We start from the raw sequence: 20517 nt of genomic DNA on the forward strand, positions 1-20517 counted from the left end.
CTGCAATATGCAACACTGTCCAGGTAATAGTTTAATTCTGCAATATTTTCATGATGAAAAATGATAATGTTTCTACCATTTATTTGTTAAGAAGTCAGATGCTATATAGAAACTCTAAATGGGAAAACAAAACAAAAAAAAAGGATCTTTCTACAGATAATCTTTACATTTACAAAATATATCTGCAATGTACATAATATTCACCTCTTCTGCTGTTGTTTTAGTGATTCTTAGGACTTCTATCAGAGACTCATCTTCAACCAAAGAGCCTTCTGTACTGGTTAGACGAAAGAGTAGATTATCTTCAAGCTCCTGCATTTTCCTCTTGTTAGATGTCACTTCCTCCATCAGTTTGACTCTTTCTGCCTCCAGTTCCTGTATTCAGAAAATCAGAAATGTTCATTAGAATATTTTAAGATTAATTCAAAGAAAGATGCCTTAAATGACACAGAAAACATGATTTCATGCATGATAATTTGTGGGGTTTCCTGCTTTTTCTATAGCATATAACATTTCTGTATTTTGAAGTCATTTATGTCTACTACTTTTGTTTGACTGATGCAGAACACTGAGGAGTGAAAAAGCATCAGAAATACCCCCCAAAAAAAGCTTCTTCATAGTAAGATGTATAAAGCACTGAAACTAGTTTCCAATGGGAAATAATAAGGGTCATATTACGTTAAGTACTTAAAATTAAATCATACAAAGGACTGGAAAATGCATTCTACGGACCGATTTTACATTTTTAGGGAAATTGACTGGATGACCTGTTCCTTTTCTAATTTTTATTATCCTGTGACTTTGTAAGATACACTCCCCTACTGCTTAGAAAATAGGAAATACTACAACAATTACTATCTATGTGATGTGGAATTTTTATTCTATTTCTACAAGACAGGCAATGGCAAGTGAACAATGACAGACAAGTCAACACAATGCCAAGTGAAATGAAGCATTTATATTGCACAGTCCAACACAGCTCAGAGACACCCTTGCTGGGTACCTTTATTTAATCAATTGAGTCAACCTTTCTGTAAGAAAAAGGCAGTTAATAATACCAGTCTACCTACACCTATGGCTTCAGTTTATTTTCATTCTTGACAATGTGCCAAGTTAGATAAGAAGGAGATGTACACAGTTACAGAGTACAGGAGAGGCTCTCTTGTATTTCAAAGGAGTAGCGAAAAATTTATTCACTCTCATAAACTTATTTGGGAACTGTTCATAATATATTCTAGGGCTATATTATGTACCTCTGTGGAAGCTACAAATAAACATGTCCTAAAAGGAGAGAATGATTTAAGCCCCAGTCATTCAGGTTCAGCTTCCACATTTTCTCCTCTTTCGTTAACCCAAGATTAGAACATGAATTTAAGTACATACTTAAATTCTATTTATGGACAAGTTTATCTTAAGCACAGACACCCCACCCATTCTATTTGTAAGCCTTTAAAGTGTGTCTTTCAGAAAATAAGCAAATATATCAGGTGACAGGCTTTTTGTTATTTAGGGAGTAAAAACTTTAAAGCTGAGAATAATAAATACTTCTTTGATCATATATGCCGTTGATGACTACAACAGTCTTTAAGAATGCCTTAGATCCTTTAATCTATTACTTTAGATCAGTAATCAGAAATTTGTCTTCTTGTTTGTAACAGAGAACTTGTTTTTCAGATTCTCTGTTAATGCTCAGTCTTTTCTTTGAACTAAATTTATTAGAGGTCCATCAGCTTTGGCTATCTGTGGCAGGACGTTTTTCTGTTACTGAGACAGAAGAGACAGAACAACCCTGATTTCTTCATATCTGCTAAATGAATAGGTTAATAAATGTGGATCACCAGTAAACATATCCCCATGCAGCAACCAGTACTAATACTAAACAAGTATTGCCCTTGCAGTTCCCTTCAGCTGATACAGAGCACATCTAGTGCTATTCATCCAGAATATTTTTCAGTGATTTTTTTTTCCCCAAAATGCAACCTAGGTGTTACTACATACATACAATAAGAATTCTGTAATAGATTTGTCCAGAAAAAACAATAACAAACAACAACAAAAAAATTCACAGAGGGTCTCTCTGTGTGGAGGGAAACTATAGGGTACTCATACCACTTTTTATTTGAGATTTTAAAAGTAGGACTGTTTATATGCAGGCCATGAGAAACCACTTTCACTTCTGTCTTGAGAAGAGGGATTTAAACTGCTGTCTCTCATCAGAGGTCTATAATCACCATGCTACAAGTAGCTTAGCTGGGCTACTCCCAGCCACTCCTGCTGATGCTGTTCGATTTTACTTACATAGACATCTACTGGAGTAAAGATTAAAAGTTTTACACCCTGAGCACTTGTCCCAGCCTGCCTGTGGATAGCTTTTCCTCATTACCTGCTGTTGTAACTTTCTCAGTTTTCATGAAACAATTCACAGGAAGTTTGGGCATAGCAATGACTTTCTCACCTCTGGTTGGGACCAGAAGGAAGGGCTCTTAGGCTTGTCTGCACTTCAGAAAATGCTTGTATGAACAAAAGGAAAAGATTTGTCACTGGAGAAAGTGACAGCACCACTAAAGCACACTGTCTAGAACATGCTTTTGCAAAGTGGAAGGAGGAGGAATGAATTCCGTTAGGTGGGGAACAGCTCTCACACAAGCAAGCCTGCCTGTGTTATTTATTGAAAGCAGCAGCTCTGCTAACCTATACCTTAATCTTTGTTACTTTGCACACAAAAGTGCAGTTATAAAATGTTCCATTTGAAATAAATAAGCCATTCAATTTGGTATGAAATGCAACTTCTGTGCTTTCATTTTAATGAGAAAAGAAACAAATATTTCATGTTAGTGTAATTGAACAATATAATTTATTGGTTGACTTCCACAGTATAAAAAAAAAATAATAAAAGATTAAAAAACTTGTCCCCAGTGTCTGTAATGAACTGACTTCTAAGTTTTTGGATAACTAGGCTGTTAAATTAGATCACACAAAAAGAAGTAAGAACAATTTAAGAATAGGAATCAAATTATTTTGGATGGATGTCTCAGATTTTGTATTTTGAAATAAAACTTCTGAGAAACACCTGGGAAATTTTCTTCCTCACATTTGCTTACAAAAAAATCAATGGAAATTTTAGTAAGAGTCAAGTCAGTGCTGAAGACTCCTTAAAAATTTCATATCTCCTTGCACACTAGACCATGGCTGGCAAGAGAAGTATGACTTCATATGCATTTTTTTCATCTAATTCAAATTAATTTTAAAAAAGAATTCAGAAATAAAAGAGTTTTCTGACTGAACAAGGAGCATTTGTTATACATAAAGGAATAAAGACGGTTCATATATGTCATGTATATGCCTGTGATGCATTATTAATGAAAAATTTTCTTTTTTTCTCTTTCCAAGGCCAGATCTTAAAACAAATGTTTGTTGAGGTCTTCCCATTCCATTAAAACACAACTCTACATTGTCCTTCAGCAAAAACACAGAAAAATAAATTTACATGCGTATTTTTATTCTTGCATTTGATTTCAGCTAAGACATAAAATACATGTATATCTACTCTCGGTGTGAATACTGAACAATTCCTTCTAAACAAATATTGCAAATTACTAGATACCTGTTTTTCTGTGAGGATGACACGGCCAAGGAGCTGATCTTCCAACCCTTTCATAGTAACAGTAAAGTCAATCACTGTTGTTCTTGCACTAATTTCTGGAGTATATGCAGGATTAGCCAATTTTGTTGTCATATAAAGGGTAAACCCCTTCATCACATCCACCTCTTTGTCACCTACTTTCACCTGAAAATAAAAAAATGACTCAATTTTCAGAAGTAATTTCATCCAGTGAAAAATAGATAAGATCTTTTTAAATATATATATATATTTGCACTTTTAAAACTTTCTGCTTAAGGGGAACAAACAAGAAAACTCAGGAGTTCATTGCTGATCTTTTTAAGTATTGCAGAAGTGTGAATCTCTACATCACCCAGACTATCAGACACCCGGCATCTGTCCTACTGTCTTTTTACTTTCATGTTCACAATTCATCTTACTTTGTGTGATGAACCAGATTTTATGAAGTTTTTTTCCAGGATGTTATCTAGAGCAGGATCAAGTTCCTCTCCAACATCTTCTATTAACAAAGGTCGGCCAAGGGACAGGCTGTCTTCTATATGACTTCTGAAGAACTTGTGGTTCAGAGCTGTAACCTAGGAAGGTTGGTTCACAATATAGCATGCATTTGCAAGCACAAAGAAAACAGCACAAAATGTGTTGCAGCATTCAGAAATTATATTCCTCCTGGGATATCTACACAAATGATTACATTCTAGGGAGCAATACTTGCCTCTTCTGAAATGAATGGAAGTTTTGTTTTAAGGTTAACAGAACAGAGGATCACACTTGCTGTTTTTCTTCAATGTTAGCTGTATATTTAGTTATCAGTCTATCTATCTAATTACTGTAGTGTCTTAATACCTTTTAATTATTAATAGATTTATGTTCAAAACACTAATGTGAAGCAGGTAAATACTTATAGGGTTCAGTTAGGAACCAATCTTACAATCTCGTATCAGATACTGAATTTCCAATGAAGTTTCTATTTCACAATATCAAGTCTAAAAGTTACTAAAAATCACATAGACCCCTTAGACCCTTATCATTTATTGATATTTAATAATTGTAATATGTACCTTTGAGATGAGAACTGGATAGCCTTTCCAAACATCTGTTATCCCATGATTTTTTAATTTTATTTTTTTAACCAGAAAACAAGCTAGGATAGGCATGCTTTTTAAAATAAAATACCTGTCTTGAAGGGAATACTCTTTGAAAAAGGTATGATTACAGTATCTAGAGGCAAATTACATGGGTTTAAAACAGAAAGTGGACACTATTCTCTGTCACCATCACCTATAGTGTATAAAAACTATGAATAGGGAAAAGAAGAAATCTCCCAGTCTTTGCTTTGGTGAGTATGCAATTACTGGACCAGAGAACAGAGGCTCTATGTCCATAAGTGTGTGCCAGCAAGTGGCTACAGCCATCTGAAAGGTAGGCAAAACAGACTCAGTGTCACTTTAAGGAGGGAACTGAAATAGCAGCTTGAAGGATGCTTTAAACTACTGGGGGAAAAGGTACAATATGGTAGAAAGAGTTGGTACAGGTCCCTAACTCAGAGAGTTACTGTTTCCTCTCCTGCGCTAAGCTTGGCATCTCTCTCAAATCCTGAGTAGGAGATGCAAGTCTCAAGAGCAGTGGAATAAGAGATACATCATTCTGTCTATTATTTCCTGAGTTTTGGGGGGGCAAAATAAGGTCTAATGTAATTTAGAGGAAGTTATATAATCTACTGTAAGAAAATAGGTTTCACGCAGTCACAAACTGCCGAAATCCTTTTGTGAATAAAATTCTCATGTTTTAGGAGAGCTTTTTTTTTAATATATTTTTAAGACATTATTTTTTCAAGATCTTTGAATACTCTCTATTATTTTTGCTCTCTTCTCAGTTAATACTTCCTGTTGCTAGCTATGTTTCTATACCATTTTGTGAGCATGCTCTATCTACCAGAAAATGCATTTAATGCGGGATTGAATGCTGGGCCTTTCTTAAAGGTGGTAGAAAATATAAGTACAGGCCCAGTTACAGAAGGTTAAAGGTTTAACTTATGACATCACTATGACATAAACAGCTTTCTGGATATTCCTGTTCTTACCATCTTTCTAATTTTTTTTCCTTATCTACCGCTCTCATTTTGAGTGAAGGTAGTATACTGTGGTATTCATGTGATAATCTACAGTTGTAGGAAAGATTTTATACTTTAACAACTAAGTCTTTAGTATCATGCTTGATCTAGTCTGAAAATATATTTCTAGATCTTTATCATGATCCATCTTATCTTTATTGGCATAATAAAGTGTGAAGGGTAGGCTGATTGGAAGGAAAAAAAAAAAAAAAGATTTTGAGTAAAATAGAAGACAGAGATCCCAAGCAGAATGGCTAGAGATCCCAAGCTAGACAGAAACTGAGAAAGGTGGATAAAATAAGCAATACTTTTTTTTTTTTTTTTTAATCACATGCATGTAGTCATCAACATGCAGCTGAAATTTGGACTCTGTGTTAGATATGCCTCAAATAACACCAGATTTCCATTCTGCCTCAGGCTGCCATGCTCCTTTTCTCACTTTTCATGCCTCACTTTTTCTTTTCCCTATTGTCATCTGAAAATGCTCACCCTAAAGTGTTATTCCCATGTGGCATTCATTGTCTGATACTCTCTGGTCTTAGTTTTGCAAGTCATTTACTTTTCCCCAATATTTCTCTTTCTCTATGAAAAGTAATTTAAAAAATAATCATAAAAATACATATTACATAACAGATAATCCCAATTTTCTCCTGAAACTATCTCTCTGGGAAACAACAAAGCAGTACAAGTTATTTCACCCTGATACAGATAGGTCACAGATTTTGCATCAGTCTTATTTTAATTTCTGTCTAGCTGTATACCAGAAACATCAGATTCAAATTACTGTAACACATGGGCAAAATAAGATGGAAAAACAGTTTGCATTGCTAAATATGACATGAAAGGACAGACATGTAAAAAAAAATAAATAAAGTATTTACCTGGAGTCCATTATTCTTTTCCTTATTTTTAATCCAGATCTTTCCTTGACCTTGTGGATCAATCAGCAAAGGATATCTAGATGCTTTGGTGACAATGATGCCATTCTGAATTGAAAGGTCATCATTTGGGAGACCCTGGAGGTTCCATTCACCAACAGTAGCATTGTCAACAAGCATACCAGTAAGATTCAGGTCCTAGCAGAAAATATGTAATGACAAAATTACTAGCAGTTAGAGCAGTTACACTAAAATGTTGGATGGAAGGCTTGCATTTTTATTCTGATCACAGCGTATCATAGAATATATTTGGTACTTATTGTTTATCTCCTTTCTTCAAAGGTCAATGCCTAAACCTTTGAAGTAGGGTAATAGTGAAAGTGAATTCTGTTCAAGCTTTGAGAGTCTATTAATTCTTAAAAGATATGAATGGCACCAAAGAAAGGGACCAATAGCATTGGAGAAACTCTGAAGCCAGTTCAATATCTAATGACAAGTTCATTTTGGTATTGGCAAACTCTTTTATTGCTAGGCCAAAGGCCTTGGAAGGCTTGTCTCTGTCAGAAGAGCTTCATACTGCTATAAAGTTGTAAAGTGCCTTCCAGCCATGTACACGAGTATGGGATGGCTTGTGGGTGGACCGAGAGGAAGAAGAGGAGATATATTATGGACCAATAACTGTGGTCTATCATGGAAAGTTATTGTTGCTATGGTCAAAACTCTTCCCAACTCATGTATTTTCCTAAAGTTTGATAGCCCCTAAAGACCAACCTGCTTTATTTTATTCATTAGGAACAGTGGCCTATCAAGAATGTGTATGTGAGTAAAACAGTGCCTAAAATCATAAGTCAAGCTCTTTAAAGTAAAAAATAAATAAATAAATAAATAAATATGTGATTTTAAAAAGAATAAAATTGAATGATTTTTATTTGCTCCTTTAATTTTTCACTCAAGAATTCTTATTTTTAACCATTCTCTACAAACATGTCTAAAAAGAAACAAAAAGGCTGGGTATATTACAAAAATCACATAATTTAGCAGCTGATGCCTAAGACAAGATTTCAAATATTGTAAGACTTGTGATACAATCACAAGTTAGTAATATCAATGGTTACAAGACTCAAAAGCTTTGTTAACTTTTTTTTTTCTCTTATTTTTGAAGATTTTGTATTAAGGAGCTCAAGCCACTTTCAGAAGACAGAGAAACTTTAAGAATCCAGTTTCCAGTTGTGAAAAGGACAGCAGAGGATTTAATAACCAAAATTTTCAGAACCCAAAGCCATATAAGCCATATTTAGTTCCTAAAGGGGAACTTTTTGGATTAGGGTCCAAAAATTTTATTATTTTTATTTTTATTTTTTTTACTGCAGGAGGAAGTTACAGTCTTTGAAACTTATCTTATTTAAATGCCTAGCTACAAAGACAGATAGCTAATTTTAAACAGCTCTCTTTAAATTGTTATGCCTAAATGACTCATACACCCACAATCAGTTAGTCTGTGACAAAGTAAGGCAGATGTCAAGCCTTTTGCTTGAACTGCAAAGCTGCTTTCTTTCCTGTGGTGTGAAGTACCAAGAGAAGCCCATCTGCTGCTTTTTGTGAGCACTTAATTCAATAGAAAAAAATAAAATTAAATTAAAACACTCTTACATAGACTGTCACTGAAATCATAATCCTGTCCTTAACAACAGCTATCTAAACAGAACGGCAATTATGGTTTGAAACACATGTTAATTACGACATTCTGTATCTAGTCTGTCCATGTGAGAAAAGCAAATATATTAGCAGCACTGAAACAATCAAAAAGTATTCCTCAAATTTTGAAGGCTGCAGCTTAGTGGTAACGCAGTCAGAACATCTTCACAGAATCAAAAATTCAGTTTGTTCTTTCTTTCCCTCTAAGGACATTTTACATCCAAGTTCTCATCCTTAAATGGCAAGAATCTTGACAGATATTCCCCAAGGTAAGTAGCTTTTAAGAACATTACGTACAGAGTTTAAGAAAGAGCCTCCCTGGGATAAATGTATGTAGGGGAACTCCCATACCACGCTGGTGAAGAATGTTGCCTGAGACTGCACAGTTACTAGTACTTTATTAATAAATCCATCCAGGCCTTACATACTACTTTTCATCAGGAGCTCTCAGAAAGCTTTGCTGGGTAGGTCAGAATCATTTATTTTCATACATCATACTATATACTGGGCTGAGCTGTGAGGTTCACCCTGCCAAGTCAAGGTCAATCACTGTTACGAGAAGCACTATCCACTGTCTTTTCAGTGTCAAATCCCCAAGAACCTGAAAAGAAGATGCAACAGGAATAGGGATCTACATTCAATTCTTTCACAATGATGGAGCCATGTGTGTACACACGATGCTCACTTATTCCCAGCAATTTCCAGCAGCAACTGCTCTTTCAAAAGTTTTGACAGCTGAGGACAGAAGCCTTTTGGGCTCAATGCATCCAATCCTGTATTTAGTGTAGGAGAGATTCCCTGAACTATTTCTCAGCCTTCACTGCTGGAGAAAATGTACACAGGAATTCAGAAAACCAAGTGAAATGGAACAGAGATTAATAAGAAAGACAGTTTTGATTATTATGGTTAAAATTCTTTCTTCCACATGAATCTATATTCCAGTTCTGAGGAAGAGTATTAGACAGACCTCCTCAAAGTCATGGAGTAGGAACAAGGCTGGTACAAACATATGTACCAGAAGAACTGCCAGATCCTGCACTCTTGGGATAGATGGTGGGCAAAGGAAAGAACCAGGTTCATGTAAAGGAACCTGTTCTGTATCATAGTCCCTTCACTGAAGTTGCTCACTTCATTAAAGGTATGATGTGTTCAGGGAACTGAAGCTGCATGGTGGGACATCACCTCAGATGCATTTTAGGCCACCACTGCCCACACAGACTTCAGACAGTTGAGGAGCAGCTGTAATAAACTCACAGAGAACAGCCTTATGGTGACAAATCTACATGGATTAAACAGTTGGAGAAAACTGAAATGGTAAAACCAAGCTTTTAAAAATGCAGCGTGTTTTTTTTTTTTTTTTCTGTTTTTAACTTAATCGTTTCAACAAGACACTTCAAATTAAACTGAATTAAATTGTGTGGGGAGACAGCAGAGGGTGTGACAGAAAGGCATTAATTGCTAATACACGGGTGTGCAGAGGTGACATTTCCTGATTCAAAACCTATAATAGTCTGTGCTATAGTTGGGTATAAGAGTATTTTTTATGTCAATCAGGAGTTTAGCTATACTAAACTAAAAGTGAAGTGTGAAGCTTGAAAAAAGAAAAAAAAACTATGTTTCCATTTTACAGATATTTTTCTAGAAAATTAGATTATTAAAATGTTTTACTTAAGAAAGCCTAAATGAAAATAATGGAAGCTTTCTATTCCTAGACTAGTTTGTTGTGCTTATGATTTTTCATATTAAGAACAGTATGTTAAAGAATTTCTGATGTACTCTGTCAGCAATATGAACTATATGAAAAAAGCCTTTCAACCAAATTACCCTTTATATTTTAAATTTACAGTTCAGAGTGAAAAATGGACGTCTAGAGAGAGACCAGATTTTTAGTGGCAGCACATCAGATTGTAGGTGGTAGAAGGGGAAAAAATATAAATCTTGCTGGGCCCCTGGAAGTTGGTTGGGGTGTAACTCCCAGCCAGATGAGAAGCCACAGACCAATCTCTCCATCTCTGCACCATCCTGCGGGCCTAACATGGGAGGCTGCATGGAAAATTCTATGGACACAGCAATACCAGTTGTGGGGTGATATTCTCAAAGAGATATTCACAAATTATTCATTATAAGGTGAGGACTTAACACATTAAGGGAGATGGCTATAACTGGTGTTTTCTTCTATATATTTTCTACTTTTTCTACTATTTTCTACTATTTTTTCTACTATCTTCTACTGCTGATTTGCTTTACATTATGACTGAAATCACGGACACAACACAGTATTTGTGAAAAACACCAACTATAGGGGAAAAATCTGACTATTCAATGGAACCCCTTATATTAAGGTAAATCTCTTCTAATCTGGTACATTTGTCCTCATTTCCCTTGTTACGCAATTTTCTTCAAGGGCATCACAGCTCAGGTACCCTCTCTGTCTTAGATTTGGCAGAGCCTTGTCCTAAGCACTAGTCTTGTGATGCATGAAAGAATAAAGAGGATTTTAAAACACATTTTTTAAAAGCTCAGTTGATAACTGTACAGAATTTGTATTTATTAAAAAAAAAAAAAAAAAAAAAAAAGATGGAATATGACAGCCAGTAAATAAATAATCTTCCATTTAAGTATTTTTATGGAATGGATTGCTCTCATTATTTCTCTCCAAGGTAAAGAATAAATTTAGAACAAAGCATGAACACATACATTACTGTATGGAATCTTGTTGTTGTTCATCTCTTTCTTCCACAACTGGAGCAGCAAATTCCTGTACTCCTGATTGAAAGGTCCAGAGTAAGAAAGAAATCCAGTGGCCAGAAGGACATTCCCCACTAAATTAGTAATTTGATTTTGAAAGTTTCTGCTGCTTTCTGTCCAACGAAGCTGTATGTAAAAATATTATTAAAAAGTTAGACTAACAGGACACAAACCTAACATAAAGATCTAATCTAAGAATCTCTTTCTTTCTTTCTGGTAAATAACTGTTCTTTGAGCCTTGAGTATTTTCGTCTTTAATCCTTTTCAGAAGTAGAAGGCTTCTTGAAAGAGATGACAGCCTCCTAAGTGGGGAATAAGCATCTCTGCCAAACAGGCTGGCCAAAATGGTAAGGAGGGTTTTAGAGGAGGAATGAAGATGAGGGAGATGATGACCAACAATCATGCGAGGAACTGTAGGTTTGCCAAGTTGGCAAAAAAAATGTGTGGTATATACGGTAGGGACCTAGTAATTCATAAAACAGGGCTGAGGGAGGACCACCTGAAGCAATAACTGCATAAACACAGAACTGCCTACCAGACAGAACTATAGGACAGCTTTCATACTGTGTCTGGGAAATTAGCACAGCTGGGCACCTCTCTGAAATGTTTGCACACTGATGTGCACAGCGTGGAGAACAAACACAAGGAATTGAAGGTCTGCACACAGCTGCAGAGTCATGATCTTGTGATGGTCATGGGGACACGGTGATCACTTTGAGCGATTAGATGATCTTTGGAGCTCACTTTGAGTGATTAGACGACCTTTGGAGGTCCCTTTCAATCTCAATTATTCCATGACTGTTATTATCTGAACACTATTTTTGAGTTTTACTTATTCATTTCTCCACAGTTTTCTATTCCCTTATAATCACTCTGCATGCAATCTTGGCCAGGACCTGCACACTTTAAACTGAGAAAAAACACATTTAATCAATGCCATTTTTGCCCAAGGCTCCAAGTGTCTCTTATTGTTTTCTCTGAATTTTCAGAAGTAGAATGAAATAACAGCTCTTACAAAAGCTTTTAGCACAAAGCTTCAGAAAACCCACAGTAAGGCACTGTAACTCCTGTTTTGGTGTTATCTATAGATTCAGAAGTTCACTGAAAAATATGTCAAAGCATCTAACATTGTTGACTAATACACTTTGAAGCACATCTATGCAACCAAACACTGACGTCCAGGCCTTACAGGATTCAATGAAGTCAAAGCTCTCATCAGTTTTGACTGTGTTTGATTGGAAGCGAGGACTTATCAAAGGAAATAACCAGCCAATGCAAAAAAGACTATCCTGCTTCTTCTGGAAACCCTCAAGTTCCAGTAGAAGCTGAAGACAGAAAAATCTGCATACTTCCCAACTTTCATACTGCAAACTTCAAGCTCAGTGCAGAGGATAATGATTAGCCCATAATTCTGTGGAAGGTTCCAGTAGCAATCTGAACTTAAAATATAATTCAGAAAATTAGTCAAGCGTCAAATTTCTATTCTTGAATACTTGGTGAGAAAAAGAGAGTAATCCTTCTTATGAATATTTTAGGGCAATTATTTAGGTTAAACCTAATTCCTCTTACTAATGCTAAGAGGAATTTGGCTCCCTGGCTTTAAATTTGAACTTTATCCCAATACGAGTCATATGGTGTGACATGAAGCATTACACATAAGAATTCAGTTAACACAAGAAATTGTTTTACTTTGATAGACAGAAGGATTAGAAAAAAAAATAACTAAAATAAAGTGCTATATGATATCAAGATATCACCTTGCCTTGAATTTCTTGAGCACTACTAATGATGATTACAGAGTATTCTCAAAACTAGCACCAACTCTGTTCTGGGATCCTACCCATAATGTGCCAGTACCTTTTCTCCACCTAATCCTTCTATCAGCGCTGTGGCATTGTTCATCTTCCTTCTGCAGCCCTCAGCATCATCGAGTAAGGCCTGCTTTTCTCTCACAGCAGAATCATACATGGCTTGTACTTGATCCAGTTCCATCTGCTTCTCATCCAGCTGATTTTGTGCATTATTCAGTTCAGTTTGAGCAGCTGCAAGTCTTCCCTCTTGTAAAGCTAGATTTGCCTACAAGCATTTTGAAGTAAAGGGTATTTAATACCTGTTATTTGGCAACAGCAAATGACATTCATCTAGTGGCACATACTGTATGGGTACTTTTGAAAATACATGCTCAACATGACAGCAGTTTTTCCCTTTTTATTATTATTCAAGGCAATCTTAAAATATTTTAATAATATTTTCAGAATGATCCATTAATCACACAATGATTAATGATTTGTAATCGCAATAAATTTGAAATAGCTGTATACTAGATATATGAGGCAATGCATACAATGTTTTCTGTGATATTTTCTCAGTGCAAAAGAAAATTAAGATTGTGACTCATGAACTATAAAATAATAATAATGGTAATGGAAACTACTCTTCTTCTCTCTTTTCCCATCAATTACTTCTACAATAAAAATGTAACAAACATATTTTGCTCCTCGGGAAACTAAAGCTTTAGACACATTTCTTATGTTTCTGTGAAAATTTGAATGATAAATTGCCAGTCATTTAAATTTGGCGTCTTCATTTCTGTATGCCTAACAGAAAATAAAAATAAAAAAAAATAAAAATAAAAATAAAAATAAAAAGTAACCAGAATGTGTTTCCAAATAGATGTTTGCAAAGGATTAGAAATTGACAAAATTCTTACGAAATTCACTCTTACATATAAACACTGTTTCCATTTGCTCTAAATATTTAAAACACTTGTTTAAAGGTCATGTATCTTATTTCTATTTTTCCTTCTGTAAGAGTTATGAAGATGGAAACCGAGAATCTGTAAAAAAGTTTTACTACAAATATAACACTTGACACATATTACATCACAGCAGAAGAGTAACAGAACAAGGAACCTATTGGATGACTCCTAATAAACAGTATAACTTTGGGTTGGTTTTTGGCATTGTATCTTGACTAAACAGATAGACTGTTTATCAAAATATGCTAAAATTCACAAATTCTTCTTGCTTTGGATAAGAAGAAAATAGAAAATGAGAGGAGCCAAGATCACATTTTGAGATCTAGGCATATTGAAAAAAGCTAGAGTTTGGTGGATTTCAAAAGACAGGTCTACAAGGAAGGAATTAGAGAAGCATATCTGCAGTAACCAACACAGCAGTACCACTTCAGGAGATACATTTCCAGAGAATAGCACTGCCCACAAAAATATCTTTTACTGTAGCCACCATGCCTGTTGACAGATCCTAGAGATAAGCAAATATTTTATAATGGAGATAAGCCAGCAAAATGGCCACTCAAAAACTATCCATCATGTAAGAAAGCTAAAATATTTTTATTCTACCGTTTATCAAAGAGCCCATTAAACAGCATCTCCTAGAGATAAACACTGTTAAACCAGCAGACCAATGAGTCTTGTTAAGACCTAGCTAAGCAGATTTCAGAACCACTGATGTTATTTTTTTTCATGAATCTGGAGCCCTCAGGAAAAGCTTAAACACTACAGGAATTCTGCGCTGGTGAGGTAGTGTTCCTCTGCACTGTTCCTCCCCAACACGGGATGGCATGGGGGGTGAGATGAGAGAGGGAGAGACAGTCCAGGGTCCTTTCTGAATGTCGGTAAGAAAGGCCTGACAACTAACATCTTAATAAGGCAATGTCTCAGTGAGACATCAATAAAAAGAAGAATATGGAAAGTGGGCAAATCTTACATCCCTTCAGATGCTGTGCACCCCATGTTCGTGCAGCATTGGATGGAGCCTGGATGGATTTTCCCATGGCATGTTGTGCAGAGCAGATCCTGTCCATGGAGAAAAAAACCTCTCTTCTGGTCATTCAAGTTATCATATAATCCTCTTCTTATTGTCTTATTAAAGCAGTTACCTTATTAAGCCATTTGTTGTTGGGCTTTTCTTAATGAGATCCAGCATATCCCTCTCTCTGCCAACTATCCTACCCCTATCCTGGTGCAGAACACTCTCTTATCTGTGAAAGCCATGGATGGGAGTAAAACAAAGTTATGACACCTTGTTTCACCCCCAGCTCACAGGGGATGAACAGGGAGCAAGATCCTTGGAGAGCTGGAAGAACAGCAGAGGCAGAACAGCTGGAAAAACAGGGAACTTACACCTGGCTGTGCAGATTCATATTTCACCTTGGCATTTATCACAGCTGCACGTAAGCCCAAAAGAAAAGAATGGCCATGTGAATTCCCAATACAAAAGAGCAATTGTGCCTCATAAATACGAGAAAGCCAGATCTCCATACAGCAATAAACTACCCAGAAAGATGCAAAAGACAGATAAACAGACTTCCCAGTTCTTAAAAGCTCTTAAAAGCTTTCAACCTTGAAGATGTTAACACAATGAAAAAAATACTTGAGATGAGTACAAAAAAATCTATTGCACTTCAACACAAAAAAAAAAAAATCCCAAAATTAGTTACTTAAGACTTGACAGGGATCTCTAGCAGATTACTTATTATAAGAAATAATGTTATAGACAATTTGACTAAGGTTTTCAGCCAATTTTAGGGTAATCATCCCAAAGTAGTAATACACATTGGTATAGGCTTGATTTGTAGGTTGCTTACTCACATGTGGTGAATACTGGTTGGTTACACAAGAACGAATGCTAGCATACCGGAGTGAGCAACCTATGTGATTCCCCAGAGCAGAGAGACTACTTGCCTCAGTTCACCCTGTGAAATCATCACTATGTGCTCTCTCCCTGCCTTTCTTTCCAACTCAATTTTTGAAAATTACATGGGTATAAACACTGCTTTTGTATAGACATCACTAGTAGGTTGGCTGGCAGCTTGCTGCGCAGTTTTGCCACGAGAGCAGAAGGCAAATTCTGCTGCCAAGGAGAATCTTCTGCTCAAGGAGGCTATTACAGTCACAAGCAGCTTCTTACAAAGGTTTTCAGCCAATTAGTGGAGGGAACGAAATGTGTCTCCCAACCACAAAGAACCACTGTGGCCTTTCTAAGTTTAGTGGCATTGCTACGTGAACACGCTTCACACCCTTCATTTCATCTCCCTGAGTCACACAGCAAAGCAACGATTCAAAATTTGTTCCAGTTGGATGCAGTGTGAAAGCCTGAATAAATGGATTTGATGTGAATGAATCATGAGGATGAGAGACACGAGATCCACACTGTGGACAAGGGAGCTACATTAGAACACTCCTAGGCTTGTGTTAGAGCTGCAGCTTCAGCCTTTTCTTGCCATTGGCATTGTGGGGAAGCACACAAAACCTCTCATGTCTGCTCCAGCAGATTTGGAGTGCCTCCATCCATTCTCTGCCTCTGTCTGCACAGTACAAGTATTGAGCCGGTACCTGTGCCAACAAGGGGCACAGACTGAACTCCAGGATGCCTTCAGAGAGGACTTCATAGCAGGTGGCGAGATGATCTTGCCGCTCTTAAACTTTTTGCATTCCACATAAAAACAGGAAAAATAAACAAGTAATTACTGCCTACAGCTATACTATTAAATTAAACATGCCCAAGACCTTTCTCTGGCACTGAGGTTTACAAGAGTAAAACAGCTCACACTGAACTCTTACAACCTCTAAAACAGCACATTGCATGCAAACAGCCTTGTGAAAATGGTTCTTCGAAAGGTGACCAGAGACTGCTGAAAAAGTACTACCTCGCCAAGGCCAAATTCACACTAGGGATCATTAAAACAATTTAACAATGAAGATGATCACAATCCAGCGTCTAGAAAATTCAGTAGCACTGTTTAATTTATTAGTATTGACATAGCCTCATTGATTCATTGCAAACTCAGTTTTGCAAAACACTGAGTATATCTGGTCCTGATCCAAGAAAGCATTTAAATAAAAATGTCATCCTCGATGAAAAACCTCACATCTTTAAATGCTATCCCTTCTTGTGAATGGAATACCTAGACCAAACCCTGATCACTGTGAAGAGCAGCTGTTACTTAGTTAATTCAGGAAATGTTACTGGAAGTGCTCTGTGGATGTGCTGGGTGACCATCTTTGCCTTGTTTTTGCAGTCCTTTCCTGGGCACGTGGCATCTGACTAACACCTCTTCATGGAAATGCAACCTCAAGCTCCTCCTGCCCAGGTCATTGATGATTTTCACCTAGACACCCCACTGCTTTTGTGTCGTCTTTCTCAGAGCCTCATGAGATTACTCTGAGTTTCTCAGAGTATCATGAGAAGGTTGGAATCATAGCTAAATTAGGGAAGTGTTAAGCAAGCACATACACAGGTTTTGCAGATATTCCAATGCCCACATTTTCACATCACCAATCTCAAGAATGTATTACACATATGTAGGTATACATATATATACATGTACACATGCAAATAAATCCATGCAGAATGACGTTAACAAAATCTTGGTCTTAATTTCTTTCCTATCCGCAACCATTCTTTGGCATTAAAATGACCTCTGAAAGGCATGGAGATCATGCCTCTTTTCTGCTTTTCACAGCCTCTAACAGCTGTTGAAAGATTCTTCATTCTTCTCTTTTCACAGTCATATGTCCTGGCTCTGATCTGTTTTGTTAGGTGATCCACTCCTCCCCTTCACTCCCACAGTGTAAACGCTTTCCTTCCACAGTTACTGTGGGCCTTGAATCCAGACATAAATGCTTGTCTTCCTGCCTGGCAGGCATCACCTTGAAAAGGACACTCTTATTTACATGGATGCCCCTCAAATTTTGATACTCCTTTGCTGTTACCTCATCCTGAGGTGAAATGCCACTTATTGACTCCTGTGGGTTTTCGTTCAGCACGGAGACAAGCAAAAGGAGAAAAGGCAATAGAGTTCCGTATTTAAAACAGCGCTTGATAGGGACAATCCTCCATATCAAACAGAATTTATAAACTACAGACAAACTTCCCTTGATCATCATAGCAGCCTAAGGAAATCTTAGTTAAAATCATTGGAGACATCTCCAAGGGAAATTATATCCTTATGCACAGTATTTTAATTGGAAGCTTGCAGAATCACAGCTAAAGCCAGGGCTTCTTCATTCTGCCACTATGTTCTTCATTTAATAAATAGCAGATGGTGTTTCTGTATTACCAGGTTAATCCAGCAGGCTTGCTTACTAGATAACAAACTAGAAAAGAACAGCTCATGGTTATGTTGAAGGTTTATAGGAAAGCAGTACACACATGCTGAATGCTGTATGATAAATCATCCTCCACTGCATTTCCAGGCAACATTTGTTTGTACTTGCTGTGTTCAACTCTCACTTGTGACCCTTAGGCTGCAAAACCCATATCTAAAGAATGTAGGTGTTCATTTCTAGCAATTAATTCATCTTTACACTTTTGCGCACCATACTTACTAAGATGTAAGTCATTATTAGTCACTTTTCACAACTTGTCACATTTAAGATTAATGAGGCACTGTGTCTCTTTTAAGATGCAATTAAAAATATATTGGATGGAGTTGAAGGGGGTTTGTCTCCTAGAACAGCTGTTAGGATAAAGCAGCTTAATTCACTCAGTAAACCTGCTTTTAACATCAGATGATGTGCCCTGTGGTAGTTCTTTATGCTATGTAATTGTACATTTATTTTCAATTCTTTTCTTAACATCACTGCATTGCTTGACCCAACAACTCGCTCTATCGTCTGCAGTTTTAAAATAATTGTAGCTATTGCCATACCTGACAATAGGCATTATTTTGCCAAGAAATGCATGCTTAGCTTTTTATCAGCTCCAGTGTGACAAAATGTAAATACTTGAATATAAAATTAAATCTATATGTAACCCTAAATCATGTATAATCAACTAAAAACCACAAGAGCACTTTTGTAGCTTTTACAGAGTTGCATCAGAGTATTAGTCCACTATCTTCCCTAGGTCTTTTGTCTTTTACAGCTCTCAACAGATGCCTTTCAAATTCTGTTTTCATTAGAGAACATCCCATTATTTGAACATTGACACTTACGTATCACAGAAATACAGTCTTCTCTATCAGTAACATGAATAAAAAATATCATGCTTTTAATGAATTGAAATTAGATCTATTCAGGTATACTAAAAGAATATGCGAAGAGTTGTGAATATAGAATTGACAGACTGACTTTTCGAAAGGAGGCTGAGCATGACTACAGTGAAAACTTAACCAACTGGTATCTATTTCTTTAGAAAAGAGCACTAAAATCACCTGCAGAAGCAAACATCATAAACCACCATGTTCAAAGCTATTTTATTTTTAAATATGCTCATAAATGAAACATTTCCAAGACAATAAAACTATCTTTAGCAGTGCAGCTTATCATATTCTATTGTATTACTGTGAAAATTTCATTGTTCCAACAGAAGTAAGATGACTACTTACTTTATTATGTATACAATCACTTGTAGCAACTTAACACTCAAAAGTTTTCTTAGAGAGCTCAATTCTGGCTAAATTCACTAAAGAATACTTCTGCACCAAGAAAGATCTCTCCTCTCCCAGATTCTACCAAGATCGTGATGACCATACTCCTTCCCAGGCAAGTAAAATGGAGTGAAAATTTTCTTGAAACAGCAGTGCCTGGCACCAAGGCCAATAGCAAATACACAATCAGTATCTCTCACTTGCCAATAGCCAGGTTGTATAAAGAATCTGTGCACTAAACGCTCCCACTGAAATGTAAATTATTATCTTTTTTACCCAAAATAATGTTACATTTTTTCTCCTCAATCATAGCGATCTCTCAGAAAAATAAAACAAATATGAAGTACCTTAAGAGGAAGGACTTCTTTATTAATACCATAGAAGTAAGCCATTGCTTGTGTCCATGAGCAAAGACCTGCTACATTTCCACACACTTTTTTAGCAGTCTCCAGATTATAATCCTCCATATCCAAATAAGGCTCTAAAAGCTCCACAGTTTCTCCTGTAATTGAGTCCTAGTCAATGGAAAGGAAGAATTATTTTTTAAATGCATTTTAGAATAAAGTCTGCTTCACAGAAACATTTTTATTTTTAAAAACATGATGCCACCACTTCTTACAGAAGAACAAAACATTTTACACAAACAAAACACAGCCGTTGCCTTTCGCTTCCATAAATGACAGAACATTAGTAGGTGTAGGGATTTTTTTTCTGTGTGTGAACTCAAGTAAAAAATAGCTCCAACTTCCAGGTTGACTAGAGTTTACATTTAATAACCATATTTGACCCATAAGATTTGCAGACATTACTCACACTGCCTGCTCCATGACAAGTTATTCTAAGATCTAAGTTATTCCCACTACAGCTCTGTACCTGCATTCCTCTCTCCCTCAACATCAAGATATGTTCTTGCCACATCTTTAATGCCATCACCAGTGCCCAGTGAACTAGATTGGAAGCTAATATGACAGGAATCCAAGCCAGCAAACCAGGGATCAGTTTTCTTCTAGGTTATTTCCCTGAACCAGCTCACAATGGCATAAGACATACACCAGTATGAACACAACTGA

The 20517-nt window shown here is 36.4% G+C and overlaps 1 protein-coding gene across 1 annotated transcript in view; it reads right to left on the bottom strand.

The window, feature by feature from the left end:
- The window catches only part of LOC309875709 (dynein axonemal heavy chain 5-like), a gene marked incomplete at both ends in the record, with an annotated part of 145765 nt that overhangs the window by 38848 nt on the left and 86400 nt on the right, over positions 1–20517 (bottom strand). The window contains 7 exons of the mRNA XM_082755382.1: positions 205–375; positions 3605–3787; positions 4042–4197; positions 6614–6808; positions 11003–11179; positions 12911–13129; positions 19795–19962. Of these exons, the coding sequence (XP_082611508.1) occupies positions 205–375; positions 3605–3787; positions 4042–4197; positions 6614–6808; positions 11003–11179; positions 12911–13129; positions 19795–19962 (1269 nt within the window). The remainder of the gene's footprint in view (positions 1–204; positions 376–3604; positions 3788–4041; positions 4198–6613; positions 6809–11002; positions 11180–12910; positions 13130–19794; positions 19963–20517) is intronic.

The sequence above is a fragment of the Aythya marila genome, assembly GCF_965140915.1.
Source record: "Aythya marila genome assembly, chromosome: 2".
Classification (NCBI taxonomy): domain Eukaryota; kingdom Metazoa; phylum Chordata; class Aves; order Anseriformes; family Anatidae; genus Aythya; species Aythya marila.